General features: G+C 49.4%; 3 protein-coding genes across 4 annotated transcripts; 2 read left to right on the forward strand and 1 right to left on the reverse strand.

Moving 5' to 3' along the window:
• The first annotated feature begins 2,209 nt into the window (after positions 1–2,209).
• Positions 2,210–17,403, forward strand: clint1a (clathrin interactor 1a). Its single transcript, XM_062475837.1, has 12 exons — positions 2,210–2,370; positions 5,759–5,863; positions 6,349–6,445; positions 8,062–8,170; positions 9,033–9,200; positions 9,514–9,700; positions 11,599–11,821; positions 11,898–11,985; positions 12,275–12,340; positions 12,807–13,087; positions 13,745–13,916; positions 14,476–17,403. The coding sequence occupies exons 1-12, from the start codon at positions 2,330–2,332 to the stop codon at positions 14,796–14,798; spliced, it is 1,860 nt and encodes a 619-aa protein (XP_062331821.1). The 5' UTR covers positions 2,210–2,329; the 3' UTR covers positions 14,799–17,403.
• Positions 17,404–17,587: 184 nt separating this feature from the next.
• Positions 17,588–19,911, reverse strand: lsm11 (LSM11, U7 small nuclear RNA associated). Its single transcript, XM_062475838.1, has 4 exons — positions 19,350–19,911; positions 19,084–19,223; positions 18,821–18,904; positions 17,588–18,655 (listed from the first exon to the last, which is right to left on the reverse strand). Exons 1-4 carry the CDS (start codon positions 19,858–19,860, stop codon positions 18,431–18,433), a joined length of 960 nt encoding a protein of 319 aa, XP_062331822.1. The 5' UTR covers positions 19,861–19,911; the 3' UTR covers positions 17,588–18,430.
• Positions 19,912–19,973: 62 nt separating this feature from the next.
• On the forward strand, positions 19,974–22,567 carry thg1l (tRNA-histidine guanylyltransferase 1-like). 2 transcript variants are annotated; one of them, XM_062475839.1, is made up of 7 exons: positions 19,974–20,214; positions 20,303–20,503; positions 20,619–20,795; positions 21,058–21,227; positions 21,379–21,467; positions 21,849–21,956; positions 22,059–22,567. In XM_062475839.1, the coding sequence occupies exons 2-7, from the start codon at positions 20,310–20,312 to the stop codon at positions 22,218–22,220; spliced, it is 900 nt and encodes a 299-aa protein (XP_062331823.1). In that variant the 5' UTR covers positions 19,974–20,214; positions 20,303–20,309; the 3' UTR covers positions 22,221–22,567. The 2 variants fall into 2 exon arrangements, with proteins under 2 accessions (XP_062331823.1, XP_062331824.1); XM_062475840.1 differs by having other exon boundaries at positions 20,333–20,503.
• Positions 22,568–23,035: the final 468 nt, after the last annotated feature.

The following is a 23,035-nucleotide window of genomic DNA, read 5'->3' on the forward strand; positions in this document are numbered from 1 at the left end:
ATTGCTGGTCGCCCTCAGGTCATGAAAGAGGAGATGGATAGTCAGCTTCCATTCTTATACCCTGAGTCTGGATCTCTGCTTCAATCCTAACCTGTGGTGGTGCCCTGTGAATCTCCTCCAACTATTGTATCAGCGTCTTAGAAGGTTCATGAACCTTCCAACAGATTTACGGGGTTTGGTGAACACAATCTCAACACTGGCAAAGACATTCATGAAAATATATTTTTTAATTAGACTGAAGTAGTCTATTAGTCTTTCTGTGGTGTTGACGCTCTCACCCTTGCATCTCAGCCAAGCAGGAATGGTAACTTAAAATCATTCCTTTTTAATACTTTATTTTGTTTGATTTCAGATCATCCAGTTCACCTTTCTGTAAGTGACAGACAATTCTACAGTTCAGTCCTGTTGGATTACCAGCTAAGTGTGCTCTCTCATCTCCCCTTGTTGCCTGTCTGGAAGCCTGATGGATCCTTTCAGCTCAAGAAGGAAGTTCCAAGAAAGATACAGTACTGAAGAGCTGAGCTTTGTTTAGAATGGATCAAAGTGTGCATCCTCTCTATCTCCCTCTCTCTCTATCTCTTTCACACACAACTCAGAAATGTACAGAGGCAGCACATTTTGTAATGGGGGAATGTCGAGAGAATGTTACAATTTGTGTCTATTACTCTCCAATATACATATTAACATGGGACATGGTGATGCTTTTTCTTCAATGCATTCAATGTTGTTTTAACATTTTAATACTAACCTCTATCATGGTATGGAATTTTGCATTTGCGAATGCTCAATTCAATCTAAATGTTGAGTGTGCCCTGTGATGGATAAAAATGCAAATATATAACATTTTCAGAGGAACACAGAGAAGCTTTAAACAATAACCCCTTCATCTACTTTTCTCCTGTCTCCTTCACTGTTTTTCACTCATTCAACACATACACACACTGTTGACTGAAAGTGTCTTAAGCAACATCATTTCCCACTTAGACCCCTCCCAGAGGACTGGGCCCTTCCTGATGCTTGGCAGATCGGACGATGGCTCTGGTTTCTGAGAGGAGTGCTTGTCAATCAACCGTTTACGTCAACGTCAGTGAGGCAAAGTGTTTCTGAAAGATCTTTTTACTGAGTGCCTTTCCCCTCCATTCCCTTCTCTTTCTAAACAAACTCTAACACACATACCCACACGCACACACACACAAACCCATCTCCTGCAATCACTTCTCCCAGAGTCCTCTTCTTTGGACGTGCAGTGGTAATTGAGGTGGCTCCCTTGGGTGCAGTGCATTCTGGGTCCATAAGTGCGGTTTCTTGTTTTCTCTCAAATGGATTGTCTTTTGCCCATTGTGTTGTTTCTAATTCTAACCCAACAAAGGTCCAGGCTCCAGCTGCATTCTTCATACACAAGCATCTTCATGAAGGAAACCATCAGTTTTATTTCCCCATATAGCAATAGCAAACAACAACAAGAAGAAGTGTTCTAGACATACCTTGAAGATACTTCTGAAGTATTGGCGGCCAATACTATAGAACAGATCCTAATAAAATGAGATTAGAGGGGAAAAAAGTGGATTGAACACTTTGACTCAACCTGTCTGTTTTGCTGATGTGTCCCTGTTTGTCCAGAAGAGGGAGTGATTGATCTGGGTTGACACATAAAGTAGCCTGCCGTGCCTGTCACACAATATCACACACAGGTCCATAACATGGAAAGGTTTATAAAGAGAGATTGAGGACACCAAAGTGAAGTTGTTTCGAATGTTATTGTATGATGCAGAATGCTGAATTGTAGGTCGAGTCAGTTCTCAAAGGGATAAATGGCCCAGGCTATGTGTTTCTGATTGATACTATAATCAAGATTTTTTTGGGCTCATTGGATGTATTTAAGGGACATCTATTTAACATTTTCTGGGACACATCTTTGAAACAATCACAAATACTTGTTTTATTTTGTAATCACTGGCTGCTGACATCATCAGATTTTTTTGGAAGGGTGTTTAATTTGCCATTAATAAAGACACATTAATAGAGGAATTACAAATACAGCATACTTCTGATTTACAATTACCTGAAGTGTATCAATCATGTTATCCCATGTGACAAATAGCATGCTACATAGTGAACTACAACTCCCTATTTTACTTTACGCATTTCTTCCTCGGTGGTGTTGCAATGCCTTCTCCGTAGTAACCTGTCCTGCCCAGTGCGAGCACTCCTCCTGCCTTGAGAGAGGTTAAGAGTTTACTTTTCAGAGTTCAAGGTTTGGTTTCGGTGATTGTCTTCAGGACTGGAATAAGGGTTACAGAGGCGGAAAGCTCCTCTCCAGAGAGCCAAGATGCTGAATATGTGGAAAGTTCGAGAATTGGTTGACAAAGCGTAAGTCTATCCTTGACTAATTCGCCGTTTTGAAGACTTCTGTTTACCTGTTTGATATATAGAGAGACACGTATCCAAAACTTTGACGTCACGTCGCATTAGCAAGCTAGCTAGCTAAGTCGTTAGCAAGTTGTCGCAAGTAAAAGAAGAGAGGATAAAATTGAATTTCTTGATACACGTTCGTTTTTCTGAATTTCTTAGGAAGACTGTTAACTTCCTTTCAGGAGAAAATGATATACAATTTTGAAGAGAGGGCAGTTTTGCTATCTTCCCTCGATAGTGCAACAAGCTAACTAATTAGCGAGCTAACTAAGCTAGTTTGACAGCTCTTCACGCAGGCTCCGACTATTCCCTGGAATGAAGCGATTTGGCTGTAGCTAGCTCTACGTTCTTACTTTTTCTAACTAGCAAGCAACGAAATAACTTATCATTTATCCAACATAACTCTGTGTGCTAACATCTGGATAAGCGTTCTTCAACATGATAGCTAGCTTGAGTGTCCCCATCAGAACGTTAGCTTGACATGTAGCATAATGAGTTATTTAGTCAATAAATAATTGTTAAGTCTGTCAACCACAGCTAGGCTTGTACCAGTTCCTTGTTTTTTATTGTTAGGTATGAGATTAGTCACTTTCCCTCCACAGCGTATCAATTAATGATTGATCAGGGTTTAGAGTGTAGTTTGTTTGTCCTTATCTTAGAAAATAAGGTGGAACTAAACTGACTAGAAACTAGACAAATTACTTATAATGAAGTGTAGTTTAAGACGATTGCATAATATGGCAACTTCCGGGTGTTACATCTTGAATCGTCACTCCTCTGTAAACAAACTTTAGTTAACAGCTACCTAGTCATAAATATCACGGAAGCCGTACCATAAAAAAGTAATACACGTCCCAGTTTCAATTATTTTGTGTTGTTTATGGAAACAAACGTCCCACTTAGGCTAGCCCAGACAGTGACTGATAACTCAGTATAAAATAAAGTAATGAGTAACGTGGATGCAAACATTGCAATTATAACATTATCTCCCACGCTTTTGACCTGTTGAATCCTTGAACTACCTGCCGGGATCTTACAGTCGGCAAAATAGTGAGATAAGTTATCGTGTAATGCAGATCTTTGGGTGTTTGTCGTTGGATAACTAAGTAACTAGGCCAACGTAGTATAATGGCTCCGGCGGTAATAGCCACTCCTTTCACATTGTGTACCTATCTATTGTCCTGTCAGGGCTCCTACTGACTGTCATCCTCAGTGGTGAGTAACGGCATGGCGAACAGTTAGTCCTGTTGCACAACCCTTCACTTCAAAGGTTTAATGACTGGCTGGGCAAGCTGGCAACAGCAGGATCCCTCCATCTCCCTCCTTGAGTGCATTCCTCTTAAAAGTCAAACCCCTTCCACTGGTTCCCCCCCTGTAGTGTGTTCTCTACCACATGAGATGGGGAGAGGGCAAGCGAGGGAGAGGCGAGCAGGAGACACGTTGTCTTTAAACGTGGGATTGGAGCCGAGTCGAGGTCTGGTTTTCTCCTGGTTGTATTGGGTGTGGGTTTGGTGTGTAGTGCTGTGTACTGTGTGGTACTCTTGTGGTATACTGAGGGCCGCCGTGTCCTGGAGAGCAGGGGATGTGTGGAGGAATGAGAGGACATGGAGCCTTGAGCAGGACTCTGACTGTGTGTTCCACAAAAGCAACATTGAATCTCGAAGAATTGAATTTGTATATTGGTGTGATTCAGGCTAACAAAACACATCAATTGCCTCTCTAAATCAGTCAGGAAATGAAATCGCTGTAAATTTTGCACTGAAACGGAAATGTGCACACAAACACACACACACATCAAGATTATATCAGCCCAGCCCCTACTTCTACTTGATCAGAGAAGAGATGTGGATTGCATCGCTCATCTCAGTAGAGTCATAATCCTTTGTCCTCTGCTCAGAGCAAAAATACATCTGAGGACACACAGCCTTTTGAACTATATGCAAATTATATTTAACATACTATTCTAATAGGCTGTTTCAAATACTAAACCCAGGCATTGGCCTATCGTTTTCATGATGTGTTTTTGACAAAGTCATTACAGGAAATGTGGATTAGGTCAACTGTCTAAAGTCCTTGATAAGTGAGAATGGTTGGCCTAGCAACCCCAGTCCCTGGCCTCCAGTGCTGTGAGTCCTGGCTGTGTAACCACAGAGCGGGTGTGTCCCCTGTCTGTCCCCAGCCTTCCTGTCTGGTCTACCCATCAATGCTGCTGTCAGGCCAGGGCAGGCCAGGCCAAGGCCAGGGCTGGGCTCTGTTGGGGCTCTCCTGCTGATGTGGCAGAGCAGAGGCCGGCCTCTTAGGGAACAACCCGGCCTCTTACTCATTACAAACCTGCTCAAGTAACCGGGAAGTGGCGAGAAGAGAGACTGGCGGGGAAAAAAGAAAGCAAGATTCTAAAACATTCAATACAAATATCAAAGAATTCAACATATGGACATATAAACAATTTAAATAACGACATTATAAACAACAACAATATTAAACACATAGGCCTAAACAATCAAAACAAAGGAGCAACCAATGTAAATGAGATTGTATATTTGACTGGATCTCATGCAGCGTGTGATCTCAGGTGCTGTTGTACCAGCCTGATGGCTGTCAGGCCAAATGAGCAAGGATGGGGGGGGGAGGTGGGGGTCCACGTTCCAGTTGTAGACCAATCACAGAGCTGGCCTTTCTCTCTAGCCTGTTGTTTTATCATACGTCATGTCATATCATATGTTTGATGTACTTCCTCGAGTGCTTGACGGCCCCCATTCAGCTGTTGGATGTCACCCACACGCTGCTCGCCGTGCAGGGGGAGGGACGTGGGGCTGCAACGGGCTGGGTTGGTTTGTTGTGTCATCATCAGGCAACCGGCTTGGGAATTTCAGCTCGACAAACTTGCCAACCCTGTTGAGTCTCTGGTGGAATATCTGGAGCACATATTTCTGAGTGCTCTGCTGTGATTTAGCCTGGCGTGATGGTTCCCCTTTCTTCTTTTTTTGTTTTTCGTTTTAAGAGCATATATGCAAAGTCAACGTTGCCATCTCACTGAATCATCCAATGTCCTGCCTTCAGGCCTCTCTTCCCCCCCCCCCCCCCCACTCCTCTTATTGAAGGTGACATCTTGCTCAACCTGTTCTCCGGTGAGGGCTTAGACGATCCCGGTTCAAAGCAGCGTCTAACCAACTAGTCTGCGCATTGACATGAATATGAATCCTGTCAGGGTGACGCACCCTCCATTCACCGGGGGCTGTACAGCCTCTACCACGCCCGTATTCACTGTCCCTGTTGAGCAGAATGCTTTGTGTGGGTGTGTGTGGGTGTGTTTGTCTCTAATCCCGCCTGTCGCCCTCTTGTGTAGAACCAACGTGGTGATGAACTACACGGAGACAGAGTCCAAGGTGAGGGAGGCCACCAACGACGACCCCTGGGGGCCCTCAGGACAGCTGATGGGGGAGATCTCCAGGTGAGGACGCCAGTCGTCACGGTCACACGCCCCCCCTCCCCCCCACACACACACACACATCCCCCGACATGGTCACACACACAACAGCATTTGAAAATGACCCGTGTAACATCCATAGAGGTTCTGTTGGATGTGCATGCGTGTCCAGAAGCCGGGACAGACACTGCCGTTAGGATGGAATCTGAAGCATGCACCACATAGCTGTGTGTGAGACCTGACGAGCTAGTCTGTGCGTGTGTGACAAATAGTCCTGATCTTCACCATCCACTAACGGGCCTCTCCTCCCTGTTTCTGTCCCTGTACCCTCTCTCCCCCCTTCCCTCCAACCCTCTCTCTCGTCACCCTCTCTCCCCCCTTCCCTCCAACCCTCTCTCTCGTCACCCTCCCTCCCCCCTTCCCTCCAACCCTCTCTCTCGTCACCCTCCCTCCCCCCTTCCCTCCAACCCTCTCTCTCTTCACCCCCCTCCCTGCCCCCCTCTTTTCAGATGCACCTTCATGTACGAGCAGTTCCCGGAGGTGATGAACATGCTGTGGCAGCGGATGCTGAGGGACAACAAGAAGAACTGGAGGAGAGTCTACAAGGTCAGTCAGAGAGCAGTCCGCCGGCCTGTCACCCCGCGGTAGGGCGCGTCACGGAGGAAAGGGGGGGGTGGGGTATTCCGAGAGTTTATTCCGGAGGGTGACGACCCTTGTAACTAGCAGGGTGACTCTCACATAGCGTTGCATCGTCCTGTCAACACCTGCAGGTCCAAATGCGTCGTGTCTGTCTCCCTGCCGCTGTTGTTATTGCCGTCGTTATTTTTAAACAACATACCTGATGGACCTCAGAATAGGATGGACAAATTTACCTTTCAGTTTTGCCCAGTTTTTCTTGTGTTGAGTTCTGTAACCTAACGCTTTCATTTCAAATCCAAAAGTGGATTCTAGTTGCCTCTGCCTATTTGTGCATGTTTTTAGGGTACTTTTTGCCACGCTCCACCTCGTTAAGGTAATGAGATCTTACCGGTAGTTTTGATAACAACGTTAGCTAACTAGTTATCGTGTCACAACTAGTGTAGCTATCCAGCTACAGTTGTTTAGGTCTTAAACCACCGCCCTGCTGGGAGACACAGTCTTTTGACCAGCTGTTGTATTGACCCTAGTTAAATTTGCCTACTTACAAAGTACAGCATTATAGTTGTATTGACGTTACAAAAGTCCTTGTCGTGTTTTTACATATGGGTGAAGTTATCTACGGCTTTGAAGAGACGAGCAGTGTTATAAATAAGCAACAAGCTGCGTTAAATAATAACCAATAATATTCCTTAATTTGACAGGTCAATTATATTTTAATATTTATCCATCATTAAAGTCAGTCTATAATATTGTGAAAAGCCATCACAGCTGAGATTGATGTGTGTTTTGGAGAGAACCTTGGCTCGCCAATGTTAAAGTATGAGCTGTCTGAGGAGATACACGTCATATACACAGTCATATGCGTTATGGGTAATCACTGTTAAATAACTCTTACATGACAACAGGAATGCAGCACTTTACTCACACTAAAGTAAATCATTCTCCTCAGGAAGTAGATTTAGTGTACGGTTACCGCTGAGAGCTGGCAGTGACATTCAGGTCACTCGTTCACCTATAAGGTGCTGTGTTGCGCCACTTATTCCTACGGGATCATCTCTTCCACTTGATTTTTCAAAAAATACATTCTACATTTCTAAAACACATTTTCATTGGAACTCAAGATACCGGCGTATTTTGAAGAAAACAACATATTTATTTGTTTAAGATATGTCTCCGGATGGTGCTTATATTCTATCTAAGGTAGCAAAAGCAGAAGCAAAGATTTTAATCAACTTCCCCAATGTATATTGTAACCCACATTTGATAGGTCTGTATGCTTGTTTGTGGTAAGCACAGGAAAATTAGGTGAACACCAGGATTCTTGTGCCTTGGAGTTTTTTGGCTGTTGGTCAAGGCCTTGACCCAAATTTTGCATTCTATTGTCCACCCAAATAAGATAAATACAGTGACTCTACCACAGCGGTTTTCTTGACTGACAGGTTATTCTTGCTGATTATAAAAGTGATGAAAGCCTGAGGCTTTAAGTAAATGTTTATGACAGAGACTACAACAGTAGCATTTGCATTGCAACACCACGCTGCATGTGGGTGCCATCTAACAGGAGAGTGTTCTCCCCCCCCCAGTCTCTGCTGCTGCTGGCCCACCTGATCAGGAACGGCTCCGAGAGAGTGGTCACCAGCACCAGGGAACACATCTTCGACCTCAGGTCTTTGGAGAGCTTCCACTTCGTAGGCAAGTACACTGTGCCTCTGTCTGTCTGGCTGGCTGGCTCTGGCTGGCTGGCTGGCCTTGACTGGCTGGCTGGCCTTGACTGGCTGGCTGGCTGGTCTTGACTGGCTGGCTGGCTGGTCTTGACTGGCTGGCCTTGACTGGCTGGCCTTGGCTGGCTGGCTGGCTGGCTGGCTGGCCTTGGCTGGCTGGCTAGCTGGCTCTGGCTGGCTCTGGCTGGCTGGCCTTGACTCTCTGGCTGGCTGGCTCTGGCTGCCTTGCTGGCCCTGACTGGCTGGCTGACTTTGACTGGGTGGCTGGCTCTGGCTGCCTGGCTGGCCAGATGGTGTTCTGTCCATTTGTCTCTGGCTTTGTCTGTGTCTTCATTTTCCCTCCCACATCTCCCCCCCCCCCCCCCCCCCCCCAGGAAACATTCACCACTTGTGTGTGTTTGTTTTTGTTTCTGATCAAAAGCTTGGTGTGCGGTCAGACAATGGCCTCAGTGTTAGCTGTGCTGAATAGATGCAGGCCCTAACTAAGCAGTGCTTAAAGCCTGCACCACACTGCCCTGCTCCAAGCTGCTTTCACACCAGCCCAGCACATGTGGCTGAGGCCTGTTAGTCCCAAACAAGAAGGCGTCGCGCTCCCTGTGGCTGCCAGAAAACAGTCACAACAGCACTGATCAACAGGCAAAAGAGGGTCTCTCCTTCCCGTGTGTGAGAACGAGTTCATTTTGACAGGCATCCAGAGGAACTCATTCGAGGTGTCGTTTCTGGAGTCGTTAGCGTTTTTTATTGCGGTGTTGCTCTGCCAAAAACAAACCGGTATTCATTAACTGTCATTCTTTGAAATGTATCCCGTCTGTCCCCTCCGCCCATCCTCCCAGATGAGAATGGGAAGGACCAGGGGGTGAACGTGCGTCAGAAGGTGAAGGAGATGGTGGACCTGGTCCAGGACGACGACCGCCTGAGGGAGGAGAGGAAAAAGGCCAAGAAGAACAAGGACAAGTTCATCGGCGTGTCGTCCAACAGCATGGGAGGCTACCGAGGCTACAGTATGTCCTCGTCTGCCCGCGTGTCCATCTGCACGGGCCTGTCTGTCTGCAATCTGCCTGTCTGTCTCGGTGTATGCCCGTTTGTCTGCCTATCCGCATGTCTTTTCACTTTGTGTGGGCCTGTCGGTGCTCTCTCTCTCTCTCTGTGTTCCTGTCTGTCTCTCTGTCTCCGGTGCATGTCTGTCATTCGGACTCTATATATTTCCATCGCACTTAGACACTATGGGTCAACTCTAGCTATACTGTCTCCTTCACGCGCACACCGCATGGTGGAGCGTCAGTCCTGTAACCTCGTGGTGGTGTTGTGCCGCAGCGGGGGACAGGTACGACTCGTCGAGCGAGAGCCGGGGGAAGTGGGAGGAGGACTGGGACCGCAGCAAGGGGCCCTTCCCCTTCAGCGAGAAGCTGGGAGAGATCAGCGACAAGATCGGCAGCACCATCGACGACACCATCAACAAGTTCCGGAAGAAGGACCGAGACGACTCCCCGGACAGGCTCAGGTAGGGAGGACTCACCCAGGGAGGAGGGAGGGAAGGAGGGAGGACTCACCCAGGGAGGAGGGAGGGAAGGAGGGAGGGAAGGAGGGAGGACTCACCCAGGGAGGAGGGAGGGAAGGAGGGAGGACTCACCCAGGGAGGAGGGAGGGAAGGAGGGAGGACTCACCCAGGGAGGAGGGAGGGAAGGAGGGAGGACTCACCCAGGGAGGAGGGAGGGAAGGAGGGAGGACTCACCCAGGGAGGAGGGAGGGAAGGAGGGAGGGAAGGAGGGAGGACTCACCCAGGGAGGAGGGAGGGAAGGAGGGAGGACTCACCCAGGGAGGAGGGAGGGAAGGAGGGAGGACTCACCCAGGGAGGAGGGAGGGAAGGAGGGAGGACTCACCCAGGGAGGAGGGAGGGAAGGAGGGAGGGAAGGAGGGAGGACTCACCCAGGGAGGAGGGAGGGAAGGAGGGAGGACTCACCCAGGGAGGAGGGAGGGAAGGAGGGAGGGAAGGAGGGAGGACTCACCCAGGGAGGAGGGAGGGAAGGAGGGAGGACTCACCCAGGGAGGAGGGAGGGAAGGAGGGAGGACTCACCCAGGGAGGAGGGAGGGAAGGAGGGAGGACTCACCCAGGGAGGAGGGAGGGAAGGAGGGAGGACTCACCCAGGGAGGAGGGAGGGAAGGAGGGAGGACTCACCCAGGGAGGAGGGAGGGAAGGAGGGAGGACTCACCCAGGGAGGAGGGAGGGAAGGAGGGAGGACTCACCCAGGGAGGAGGGAGGGAAGGAGGGAGGACTCACCTAGGGAGGAGGGAGGACTCACCCAGGGAGGAGGGAGGGAAGGAGGGAGGGAAGGAGGGAGGACTCAGCCAGGGAGGAGGGAGGGAAGGAGGGAGGACTCACCCAGGGAGGAGGGAGGGAAGGAGGGAGGACTCACCTAGGGAGGAGGGAGGGAAGGAGGGAGGACTCACCTAGGGAGGAGGGAGGGAAGGAGGGAGGGAAGGAGGGAGGACTCACCCAGGGAGGAGGGAGGGAAGGAGGGAGGACTCACCCAGGGAGGAGGGAGGGAAGGAGGGAGGACTCACCCAGGGAGGAGGGAGGGAAGGAGGGAGGGAAGGAGGGAGGACTCACCCAGGGAGGAGGGAGGGAAGGAGGGAGGACTCACCTAGGGAGGAGGGAGGGAAGGAGGGAGGACTCACCCAGGGAGGAGGGAGGGAAGGAGGGAGGACTCACCTAGGGAGGAGGGAGGGAAGGAGGGAGGGAAGGAGGGAGGACTCACCCAGGGAGGAGGGAGGGAAGGAGGGAGGACTCACCCAGGGAGGAGGGAGGGAAGGAGGGAGGACTCACCCAGGGAGGAGGGAGGGAAGGAGGGAGGACTCACCCAGGGAGGAGGGAGGGAAGGAGGGAGGACTCACCCAGGGAGGAGGGAGGGAAGGAGGGAGGGAAGGAGGGAGGGAAGGAGGGAGGACTCACCCAGGGAGGAGGGAGGGAAGGAGGGAGGACTCACCTAGGGAGGAGGGAGGGAAGGAGGGAGGACTCACCCAGGGAGGAGGGAGGGAAGGAGGGAGGACTCACCTAGGGAGGAGGGAGGGAAGGAGGGAGGGAAGGAGGGAGGACTCACCCAGGGAGGAGGGAGGGAAGGAGGGAGGACTCACCTAGGGAGGAGGGAGGGAAGGAGGGAGGGAAGGAGGGAGGACTCACCCAGGGAGGAGGGAGGGAAGGAGGGAGGACTCACCCAGGGAGGAGGGAGGGAAGGAGGGAGGACTCACCCAGGGAGGAGGGAGGGAAGGAGGGAGGACTCACCCAGGGAGGAGGGAGGGAAGGAGGGAGGAAGAGAACACGGATGTGCTTCAGATCGGATCGTATCGTTTTTAAAGTTATCATGTGACCACCACGTGCCTCACCTTCCCCCGTCTCCGCAGTGACACCGAGGAGGAGAGAGGTCGCCCGTCTCGCAACGGCGAGTCAGGGAGGTCGGAGTTCAAAGACGAGGAGGAAACGGTCACCACCAAGAGTGTCCACATCGTCCAGGCGACAGAAACCACGGCGACGCGGAAGAGAGGGGGCGTGCCCTCCAAAACGGTAGATTTGGGAGCTGCGGCCCACTACACAGGAGACAAGAGTCCAGCGGGCAGCACCAAACAGGTGTGTGTGCGCACGTGTGTGTCTGTGTGTGTGTGTGTGCGCGCCAGCATCCTCATGTCTCGTCTCTGTGCTCCAGGTCCAGCCTGCAGCAGCTGCCTCAAGCGCCGGTCTAGACGACCTGCTGATGGTCGACACAGGACCCAGCCAGCCTGCAGCAGCCGCAGGTACACACACACGCACACACCTAGAAGAAGAACATGTAACCTGAGGCAGGGACATAGAGCTCACATGGGGTGTGGAGGAAGGGGGTGGTATATGGGCTAAGTGCAGCAGATGTTCCTACTGTAGTCCCTGGCGTTGGGGGTGGAGGGGGGGGGGTCTAAACAGATGTTTAGACTCCTAGCCCTGATGGCTCCTTTACCTTAACTCACTCCTAATGGGGCACTGGAGGAATGGTAACAGTATAGGCAGCGTTAATGTAGTTGTTAAAGGTGTGTGTCTGTGTCTATTCAGGCCTCATAGATGGATTTGCTGACTTCTCCTCTGTTCCTGCTTCCGCCAGCCTTGCCTCAGGATCTGGTGAGTGTGTGTGTGTGTGTGTGTGTGTGTGTGTGTGTGTGTGTGTGACAGGATATTTCAAGGGTGGAGGGGGGTCCTAGCCATATGGAGCCTGCTAGCTGATCTGCATAACCAGAACAGACACACATCAAGCCTTGTTACAGAGGACAAGGATGGGGGCGGGATACAGAGAGGGGGGAGCAATGGAAGAAAACCCTCTAGTCTTTCTATCAGTAGTCAGTGTAATGGGCTAAGGCAGCAGCCTTATAGTAGGCCCTCAGTTGGATGGTTTGTGATTTGGTTGAAATGAGACATAAAGAAAGTAAACAAAATGTTGCCTGATCCCTTCACGTCTCTCTCTCTCTCTCTCTCTCTCTCTCTGTGTATCTCTGTCTCTCTCTATCTCTGTCTCTCTCTATCTGTCTGTCTCTCTCTGTCTCTCTCTGTCTCTCTCTCTGTGTCTCCATCTCTCTCTGTCTCTCCCCAGCCCCGAGTGGGACCGGTGAATTTGGGGATTGGAACGCCTTCCCTGGAGGTCAGATGCCACACCCCTCCGCCCAGCCTCTGGCCCCCAGCGGGGTGGACTTGTTTGGGGCCGTGACGGCCAGCTCGGCCCCTGGCCCGGCCCCTGTGGCCCCCTCGGCAGACTTGTTTGACCTGATGGGGCCGTCCCAGACCCAGACCCTGTCAGCCTCCCAGAGCCTCAACTTCAGCATGAGCAGCTCCCACAGCCAGAGCAGCACTGGGATGCCTCACTCCGTGTCACAGGTACACACACGCACTCACACACGGCACGCAAACACTCTCACGCGTATACATACGCTGCATAAATGCACACACTCAATCTGATACAGAGAAAGTACACTCGCACACACTCAATCTGAGAAACTCGCAATCTCTCGCACAAAACGTACAGTTTCTCTCACGGGAAGATTTGTTCTTGGTATTTTGTGTATAGAGTGCATAGACGATAACTGCAGATTGGTTTGTATTTAGGTCTGGGGGGGTGGGGGGTGAGAGTGGAGCCATATTGACAGAGACGTGGTGAGCAGTGCTAACAGGATCCAGATGCTCCACCCTCTAGAGACCCCCTCCCCTGTCACCCAGACATACTGTACCACGAGGAGAAACCAGTTAGATACCACACATCATTAAACATCCCAACTGAAGCACTTCAACGTCACGTTTGCATGTGAAACGTTGACCTACTTAAAGACCCACTTGTTTTTTTCTTTACTGTGGAGGACGCCAACAGATGGACTTCATCTGTCACACACACTCGCTCACACACACACACACACACACACACACACACACACACACACACAGAGAACTGTTAATATCTGACACAAGGGGAGAGGGAGACTTAGTGTGCTGGTTAAGTGTGTTGATTCATGTATTGATGTGTGTGTGCGTGTGTTCCAGCCGCTGCAGCCTCTGCAGCCCCAGCAGGGTGTGGGTTCTCGGGGCCCCGGGGCCAAGGCCATGCTCCCGTCCACCTGGTCCGACCACTCGGTCAACATCAGCCTGGACTTCCTGTCCCCGGGCATGCAGCCCCCCAAGCCCAGCCAGCCCACCCTCAACACACTCCAGCAGGGTGAGGCCCCAGCCACGCCCCTGGGGGGCATTCCAACTCGACCCACTCGACACTTAAACCAGCCCCCACTTGGAATATCACGTTGCACAACTCTATAGGCTATTTAAGATTATGGCTCCCAACACAGTGGCAGATTGTAAATGTGTCGGGTATGTCATTTATGGACGCAGTTAGGGTTTGGTCGGCACTTGCGTTTAAAAATGATCATAAACGCCAGTGTGTCCCAACCAGTCGCAAAGCACTTAGGCCTACGTATCTGTGAAGTAGTTACACCTCCACTCAGCTACAATGCTAACTACCAATCCATAAACATGGTTTAGTCAGGTACACAGCTGCTACACCTGTAACAGCGACGTGGGTCTGCTGTACTACAACATACAACAGAGTTAGGGTTGTGGTGGTCATTAGAGTTTGCTATCTTTTGGTTGTCACAACTTCGGGCTTACAGTCGGGTGGTCCAAGATTCTCGTGTCCCAGGTGGGATTTGAAGTGGTTGGTTTTGGTTTTCATGAGCGCTGTGTTGAATCTCTAACTGACCCCCCTCTGTCCTGGCTTGTAGGTGTCCAGCCGCCTGTCAACATGCTCTCCCAGGGATTCGCCGGCATGAACTTAGGCTCCGCAGCCATCAGGCAGCCGACACCTCCCATGATGCACCCTGGCATGGGGATGGGCATGGGCCTGGCCCCCAACCAGGGCATGATGGCCATGGGCATGAACATGGGAGTGCCCCAGGCCGGCATGGGCATGCCGGGGCCGATGGGCATGGGGATGCCAGCCATGGGGATGCCAGCCATGGGGATGCCAGCCATGGGGATGAACCCGGGCATGGGGATGCTGCCCAAGCAGGACGCCTTCGCAGATTTCGGCAACTTTGGGAAGTGAGGAGGGCGTCAGGAGCGAGGGGATCTGGAGGAGCGACGTTTCCTCTCTCTCTCTCTCTCCCATTCTCTCTCTCTCTTTCTCTGTCCGTCCGTGAAGGACTGTTATGAGATGCAAACGAACTGGAATGATGTCTAACAACAACGATCACGCCATGGCCTCTCTTCTTCTCCTCCTTCTTCTCCTCTCTTCTCCTTCTTCTTCTTCTGAGGTGTAAAGATGCGTTTAAATACATGAATGTTTGACTCAGTCGGAAACCAATGATCTTTCTGGAGGGGGACCCCAGCTGGCAGTGCTTGTGTGTGTGTGCGCGCGTGTGTGTGTGACATAGCGAGAGAAAGCGAGGGATGTCTAAACCGTCAGAATGTTCGAGGGTCGTTGCTTTACAACCTCCAATCACAAGAATATGGCTGGTCAGCGAGAGAGGAGGAAAAACGATAATATGGATATACATTCAAACATTTCTGTGAGAAGGAAAAAAAAATGCATTCAATACAATTGACTGAGGTTTGATTAACACGATGTTAACGTATTCGTTGTTGAGCAGCCATCTTAACTTAACTCGCCCGTAGAACCACAATAATGTCACCCTCCCGACTCCTCTCTCTTACCTCTAACTGTAAATAGCCTGTTGGTGCCAGACGAATAAGTTATTGAGTACTTGACAATAGACAATGGCGAGGCAGAGGGCCGTATCGATTGGACAGAATCCGATGTCAATCAAGACCATACAAGCAAACGGAGGTACATCGTCAGTGTCTTTTGATATATATATATTTTTTTTTTACTGTTTAACAAATGAAAGAACAATTGTGATTTGTGATGGGAGGGGGGGGGGGATGTAGGAAGCTGTTCCATTTTCAGATAGCCTCTGTGGCCTTTCTTATGGGTATATATATATATATATATATATACCCATATATATATATATACCCATATATATATTTTGGAGGGGGGGAAAGATATAGCTCAGAAGTATAATCAGTTCTGCCTCCAGATGAGATAATCAGTAGGGTAGGAGCCCCTCGGCATGGCTGTGTGTGGTCTTTATAATACAGCAGCACGCCTGCAGTGCCTGGAAGTCACTTGCCTTCTTCTTTATTAGAAAAACTTCTCACCATACCGACCGTACAGCTCTGTAGCTTCCGTGATAGTTACTGTGGAGAATGTTACAGCACTGTGGGTGTGTGTGTGTGTGTGTGTGTGTCTGTCCGTCGCTCACCTGGGTTTGGAGTTGTCCAGAGATACCTCGTTCCTCCCTCTGACCCATCCAGCCATGTTCCCATGAGAGATTATCCCGAGGGAGGCAGCAAGGAAGGAACCATCTTAATAGTATTCAAACCCGGCCCCCCGTGTCTGACGTGGCTTCCATATTCTCATCAGAGAGGGAGGGTTTAGCGGCCTTTTGCTTCATAAGTTCATCTCCTGTCATTTCCAGTGTACACTTGATTGAAGTGTGGACCACCCAACTCATGCCAGTGATGACTTAACATGGTGTTTGAAGACACCCCCCCCCCCCCACACACACACACACACACACACACACACACATCTGATACACAGTAAGAAGTTCACGGCCGTTCTCTCGACTGTCATAAAACACACAGTATATCAAAGGCTGTGCTTTGATGATCGTGAATGCAAGTCTGTCCTGTCTGCAACGACATGTCTATGGTTGCATCTCAATACTCTAAATGTGCTTCCTTTACATCTGCACTGACCTAAATGAAAAGCAAAACACAAATCTACATGGTTGACACTTGACCTATGATCTGTCTACAATCCGGTAGTTTCCCATCCTCCCAGGTAAAGAATCCGATTGGAGGAGAGCGAAGGAATCGGCGACCAATGAGATGTAGCGTGTGCGCAGGGCATGTATGTAGGCCTGTGTGGTAGCCAGACGTGACTGTTATGGTGAGTGGGTGAGCTAGCCCAGCACATTCTGCACAAGCCCTGTCAGCTGTGAGCTGACTGGTAGGTCCGATTGTACACTTCCATCCATTTCTTATGTGAAGGAGCCGGAACAGGACAACAGTCCTCAAAAGAGCCATAGACCGTACAAGACAGGTTACCCTTTTAACCAGTCACCAGTTATAGGTGAAAAGAGTACAGAAAAAAAGATGATCTGGCTTGTCAAAACCTGTGACTCATCTGTTCTCTAGCATTGAGGTGAGCCAGCTGACTCTAGGACCATGGATACTGATGCTGTGCTGTCCTATCTGGTTGTTCTGGGCCTTACTCCAATGTCACCAAACACACACGCAGTACACAGCAGCCTTGAATGATCAGTTCTAGGGTGAGGCATTACCTGTTTCAATGACCAAAATCTATTTACTCTTGTTTGTTTTGTGTTTCTTTTTTTTCTAAATGATATTATCCTAAAGGGGGTTTTATGCTTTTAGTTTTGTTTTTGTTTTTCTACTTCAAATTGTTCATAGATAATCTGTGATACGAGATTGTAAAAACACTAGTTTATGCAAATGTTAAAACAAGCACCAACAAAAACGAAAACGCTTTAAAAATGACGTTTTTCCAGTCTTTGGTCTTCTGTTTGATTTGAATTTCACATCATGATCTTTATCTACGAGAATAAAAACAGTTGATTGAGCTTTGTTAATGAAGTGTTTTTTTTGTTGTTTTTTGTGCTGACATTGCATGTTTCAAACTTGAGACCAGGAAATGATTGATCCCTTACCTTGAATCTGAATGGATACCGAATATGAAATCCTATTGAGACCTTTCACCCACACACTCCAGGATAGTTCACTCTTGACAGGTTTGTGGATACAAACAAGACTGTTATATTCCTTTATTAACAAAAGATGAATAGGAAATGATGGGAAAGTAAACCAGGACATTTAGTCTTAAATGTAATCCTAAATGAAACCTTTACACTAGAATTTGTCCCATTCAATGTGCGTGCCTCTAAAATCCTCATTTAACCTTTTTTTTTTATTTTACATATTTTTATTTCCATCAGATGCAGGAACGTGTGCTTTAATGGATAATGTGCCCATTAAAGAGTAAAGGCAATCTGGAACGTCAAGACAAATAACAGCTTCTGAGTGCCATCCGCAATCTCCAACTTCACAAACTCAATTATTCATAATGCATTCATGAGGTCCGCAGAGACCGTGCTGCCATCACTGATCAAACTGACAAGGAAAGAGCACATAATGGGACAAGCTCTCATGCGCTCTCTCATCACGCGCGTTTATACTGCCACCTGCTGGATGACAGGTCCACCCTACCCTGACTCGGCGCTCACCAGCCACGGGTGTGGGACATTTTATTGGATTTGGAGGATGACATTTGAATCCCATTGAGACTGTCTGTTGAGAGTGATCACATCACATGATTGGGATACAAATCTACAGATGAAATATGTCAGATGACATATGTCATCTGCAGGAAACAGAATGCATATATCAATATGATATATGAGACACATTTCATCCAAGTCTCTATAAAGTAGATCGTTCAGTAGAGCACTCCCCTCATGCTACGCCACCAGGCCAGCGTGTTCAGCAAGACTGCAGGTTAACCACCAGGCCAGCGTGTTCAGCAAGGCTGCAGGTTAACCACCAGGCCAGCGTGTTCAGCAAGGCTGCAGGTTAACCACCAGGCCAGCGTGTTCAGCAAGGCTGCAGGTTAACCACGAGCACGTTCTCCCCCCGTATGAAGAGCTGGTTGATGTGGCGTGTGTGGACCTTCCCGTAGGGCTGGGAAGCACTCTTCTGGCCCGCTTGGCGCTCGGTTGGGGGCTGAGGCTGGGGCTGCAGGGCTCTGGGTTTGCCCTTGCCTGTGTGCTTCCTCTCACCCCCTTCTGGGCTCTCCTGGATTTTCAGCTTCTCCATCAGCTAAGAGACAAACAGGAAATGAGAGACAAGTTCATACAAAGGAGAGCAGAGTTCAAGAACCAAACTGCAGTGAATAAGATCCCCGACTCGACGTCACAGTTCAACTATGGCTACAACTGTGTTGTCCTCTTCAGCTCTGGTGAGAGACTCAGTCATGCCACCTACCCGTGTGACGGTGAGGGCCTTCTCATGGTAGAAGGCCTCTCCCAGAAGGGTCTCCCTGTACGTCTCGTCAACATCCACCATCGCCTGGCCCAAACACACACAGGTGAGACAGGACACAGGTTAGCACAGAATTTACTAAACTCCTTATATAATACTGGAAAACCACTAGCTAGCTTCCTGTGGGACTATGCTTCCGAGTCCGTAGCTTGCCAGTTTAAAACAGATGACAAGATGTCAGACAATATCGGGATTGGATGTCTTACCATGTTCCAGAACTTATCAAAAGCCACTATGAAGCCGGAGCACACTCCTCGAAGACCCTTGAATGTTCTGATGTGAACTTTGACCCTTATCCTCTCCTCGACACAGCGGTGCAGCTGTCCCAGTGGACTACCTTTATGTACTGCACAGAGAGGAAACAGAAACAAACAACCAATGTCAAGAAACTCTTATGATCATATCAAATGCTGCATGAGTTTGCTAGATGATAAATACGACTGGGTGCATGTAGAGAAGTGTCATGACTTACGAGGCATCCTTGTCAGGACATTTTTAGCAGCCCTCTGGTGCCTTCTAGACCTCTGAGTTTGACTGGTGCCTTCGTCTCCTTCAGGAACGTTGTGCACCATGAGTTTCCTCAGTCTCTCAATGCGCTCGGGGTCCGCCACCCCCTTACTGGCTTTACGCCTCTTTTTCTCCACATTCTCCGGCTTTGCTCTGCCCCGTCCCCCCTTCAGGAAACTCTCATACTCGGCTATGTTGTTGAAGCACTTGATGTTAGGAAAAGGAAGAGTCACTGTTGGCGAGTACAAGGCCAGAAGTGGATCAAACTTATCTGAGCTCACGTCCAATTTAGCACCGACGTCCTCGTCAGCACCAAAGTCGTGTTCTTTACTATCCCGATTCGTACTCGAATCATTTTCAGTTCCTTGTGGAGTGCTAGAAACCGGCTGGGATTTGTCTTTACTGTCTGATTCCGGATAACTCTCCTCTCTTCGTTCCCTCTCCTCCATGTTTGAAACAACAGTAGGCAGGCACATCTCTAGCTGAGCATTATGGGAAAGTAAATGTCCCTCTGTTATGGCTGTATCCTCTAGTCTACCACAAGAGGACGCAATAGTACTATGTGACTTTAGAACGACGCGGAACGGAAAAGCTTTGCATTTGCTGCAGTATGACCTATTTTATTGATGGACTGTATACATACCAGCGTGTATACTGTGCCGCCTAGGTTACACATTATTGTTAAGATTTGATAGTACTGATATCAAGGCAGTTCATCATTACAGTTAACACAATACAATTTATATCACAACATTGAATGATCTGCAGTTTAACATGGACCAATGAGGATCCCAACCGTTTGCAAGTTAGTCTGCTTGTGAGCTGCACAGGTGAGCTTTGGTTATTAGATCGCGCTACCACTAGATAACCATGTATAAAATACGTCTCCATATTCTGAGCTTCCTTTCTTCTTAACAGACCCTCCATGCTAACTCTGGTCACGCACAGACTTAATGGATACGTAAATCCTTGCGTCCTGTCGTCCGTGGCACGATTCTGTACCAGCCGTGCCAGAATGGCCAAGAGCAAGTTTGAGTACGTTCGCATCTTTGAAACAGATGACACGTGTTTGCGAAACTGCTACATTGTTGTACGACTGGATGGACGCAACTTCCACAAGTGAGTGGGGTAACATACGAACAACACAACGTAAAGGTTACTGCAACTTTTCTTCTTCTTTTCTTTCCAGAGATGCGCTTGAGTGAAGTTGACAGTGGTTGTGTTTGGTCATCAGGTTTGCGGAACAGCACAACTTCGCCAAGCCCAATGACGACAGAGCGCTGGGCCTGATGACACGCAGCGCTCGATCAGTCATGGAGGAGCTGGAGGACATAGTTCTGGCCTACGGACAGAGCGATGAGTTCAGCTTCGTCTTCAAGAGGACCTCCAACTGGTTCAAGAGGAGAGCCAGGTGCGGTTACAGACTACATCACTTCCAAACAAACATACCAACAGCCTCACACACGCTTATGTAATTATACATATAGACCCCCCCAAAAAACATTAAAATACATTCCCATTATCTCACATCTCAGGTTCTTAGTCATGCCAGCCTGCTTTTTGTATATATTTGAGCCTGCTGCCATGTTAATGCTCCTCTCATCTACCTATCTTCTATCCTCCCTATCCTGTGCCTTCTCCTCTCCCCCTCCACCATCCCTGGCTCCCTGCAGTAAGCTGATGACCCATGTGGCCTCCCAGTTCTCCTCCTCGTATGTGTTTTACTGGAAGGACCACTTCGGGGAAGAGCCCCTCCTCTACCCCCCCGGCTTCGATGGCAGGGTGGTCCTGTATCCTAGCAACCGTAACCTGAGAGACTATGTGAGCTGGAGGCAAGCCGACTGTAAGCGCCCATCATGGCAGACCACCCACCCCCCCCCCTCCTCTTATACACATATGACACACACACAAGGTCACACACACACGCCAAAATGCTTGTCGACCAGAGTGGATGGAAGCGTTTGTACTTTCGTGTTCATTCCCTCTCTGATCAGGTCACATCAACAACTTGTACAACACAGTGTTCTGGACCTTGGTTCAGAGGGGCGGGCTCACAACAGTCCAAGCAGAGGAGCGCTTAAAGGTGAGAGCTGGATCTGAGGACTGTGATCTAACCTCCCTATTGTGGCAGTGGGCTCGCTGAGGCATAGACACACTGAGGTAGACCAGAACATTCTGGATAAACGATCAGGTACATCAGTGTGGTTTTGCATCGGGCTATCTGTGATGGTATATTTGATGTTGATTTCTTTACTTTTGAATGTATTTTTGGGGCAATTTTTCAGCTTTATATCTTGATAGGACAGTTGGAGAGACAGATACAGGAAAGCAGCGAGAGAGTCAGAGGGAAGGATGTGCAGGAAATGGCCTCAGCCGGATTTGAACCCGGCCCCCTGCATTAGGCTTTAACCTGCTCTTACCCAGTGAGCCACCCCTTTTGATGCTGGTTACTGCCTCTTCTCAGGGAACGCTGGCTGCAGATAAGAACGAGATCCTGTTCTCCGAGTTTGACATCAACTACAACAAAGAGCCTCTGGTGCACCGGAAGGGCACAGCGCTCATCTGGGAGAAGGTAGGACACACCCCTCCATGCTGACTGGCTGCTTCTGGCCGGGCCGTGATCTGAACACCGTTAAACCCGACCCATGTCCCTCCCCGTTTCCCCCCCCTCCAGCACGAGGAGACCGTCACCAAACGGGTGAAGCTTCCCAACGAGGAGGAGAAGGAGGTGCAGGTGGTCCGCCCCCGGAGGAGGGTCCACGCCCACCACTGTGACCTCATAGGGGAGGAGTTCTGGGAGGAGCACCCTGACATCCTGGAGGACGACGGCTGCTGACCAATCGCACGGCAGGGCTCAGACCAATGGGAGGGGCTCTGGTGAGGGACACGCCCAGAGAAGGTGTGGTGGAAGTCTGGACTGTGTCTCGGTTGACTGATTTGTCACATATGCAGCATGCTTGGAGATAACACCAGTCCTGTACTGATTCCTGTATGGAGCAAGCCACACCATGTACGAAGCCTTTACGATAACGCCTGGTCAGAAATATTGGACTGAATGGGCCTTCATTGATACTGAATCCCTCCATGAATCTGCCTGTTCACTGGAGAAAGCCTCGAGTCAACAGGCTTTCAGCACCAGAAACACCTCCATGCTGCCCCAGTTATTAAAGTGTTTAAACACCATTCAGTTGTGTTGTCCTCTTTCGCTTTTAAACCATCCTAATCGGGATCAAAGCCGTTCTGTTAAACGGGTTCTGCACTTAAGATTGAACCGCTGCCGGAGTTGGGAAACAGTTTCAAGTGGTGGATGGTCTTGCTGTTGGTGTTGAAGAGATGGGAGTATGCCAGTTATCTGCTGAGGGCTCGGCTAGGCTCACACTGTCAGGAATCTGCCTGATACTTACAGTAAACTACACACCTCTCTCTCTCTCTCTCTCTCTCTCTCTCTCTCTGTTAAAGAGGATGGCGTGGCTGTGGCTTTTAACGGAACAACATGCAAATCAATACCTGGTGTTCAGTCTTTTTGACTTCCTGTCAGGTTCCTTTTGACTGCCTGCTCGGTCACCAGCTCTAAGAATATCCCACGCACCCCATCCCCCTGACCCTGGATGTGTGTGTGTGTGACATTTAACACTGATAAGAGCTTAACTT

Source organism: Osmerus eperlanus, chromosome 13, assembly GCF_963692335.1.
Source record: "Osmerus eperlanus chromosome 13, fOsmEpe2.1, whole genome shotgun sequence".
NCBI classification, from domain to species: domain Eukaryota; kingdom Metazoa; phylum Chordata; class Actinopteri; order Osmeriformes; family Osmeridae; genus Osmerus; species Osmerus eperlanus.

Excerpts from the sequence above, each read along its gene's own strand:
- lsm11 (XM_062475838.1), bottom strand. The coding sequence starts at position 19,860 with ATGTGCCTGCCTACTGTTGTTTCAAACATGGAGGAGAGGGAACGAAGA. Across the intron at positions 18,905-19,083 it reads TTGATAAGTTCTGGAACATG|GCGATGGTGGATGTTGACGA; the intron begins GTAAGACATCCA and ends TGTTTGGGCCAG. Across the intron at positions 18,656-18,820 it reads AGGCCCTCACCGTCACACGG|CTGATGGAGAAGCTGAAAAT; the intron begins GTAGGTGGCATG and ends TTTGTCTCTTAG.
- thg1l (XM_062475839.1), top strand. The coding sequence starts at position 20,310 with ATGCTAACTCTGGTCACGCACAGACTTAATGGATACGTAAATCCTTGC. Across the intron at positions 20,796-21,057 it reads TGGTTCAAGAGGAGAGCCAG|TAAGCTGATGACCCATGTGG; the intron begins GTGCGGTTACAG and ends GGCTCCCTGCAG. Across the intron at positions 21,228-21,378 it reads GAGCTGGAGGCAAGCCGACT|GTCACATCAACAACTTGTAC; the intron begins GTAAGCGCCCAT and ends CTCTCTGATCAG.
- clint1a (XM_062475837.1), top strand. The coding sequence starts at position 2,330 with ATGCTGAATATGTGGAAAGTTCGAGAATTGGTTGACAAAGC. Across the intron at positions 2,371-5,758 it reads CGAGAATTGGTTGACAAAGC|AACCAACGTGGTGATGAACT; the intron begins GTAAGTCTATCC and ends CCTCTTGTGTAG. Across the intron at positions 13,088-13,744 it reads TGCCTCACTCCGTGTCACAG|CCGCTGCAGCCTCTGCAGCC; the intron begins GTACACACACGC and ends CGTGTGTTCCAG.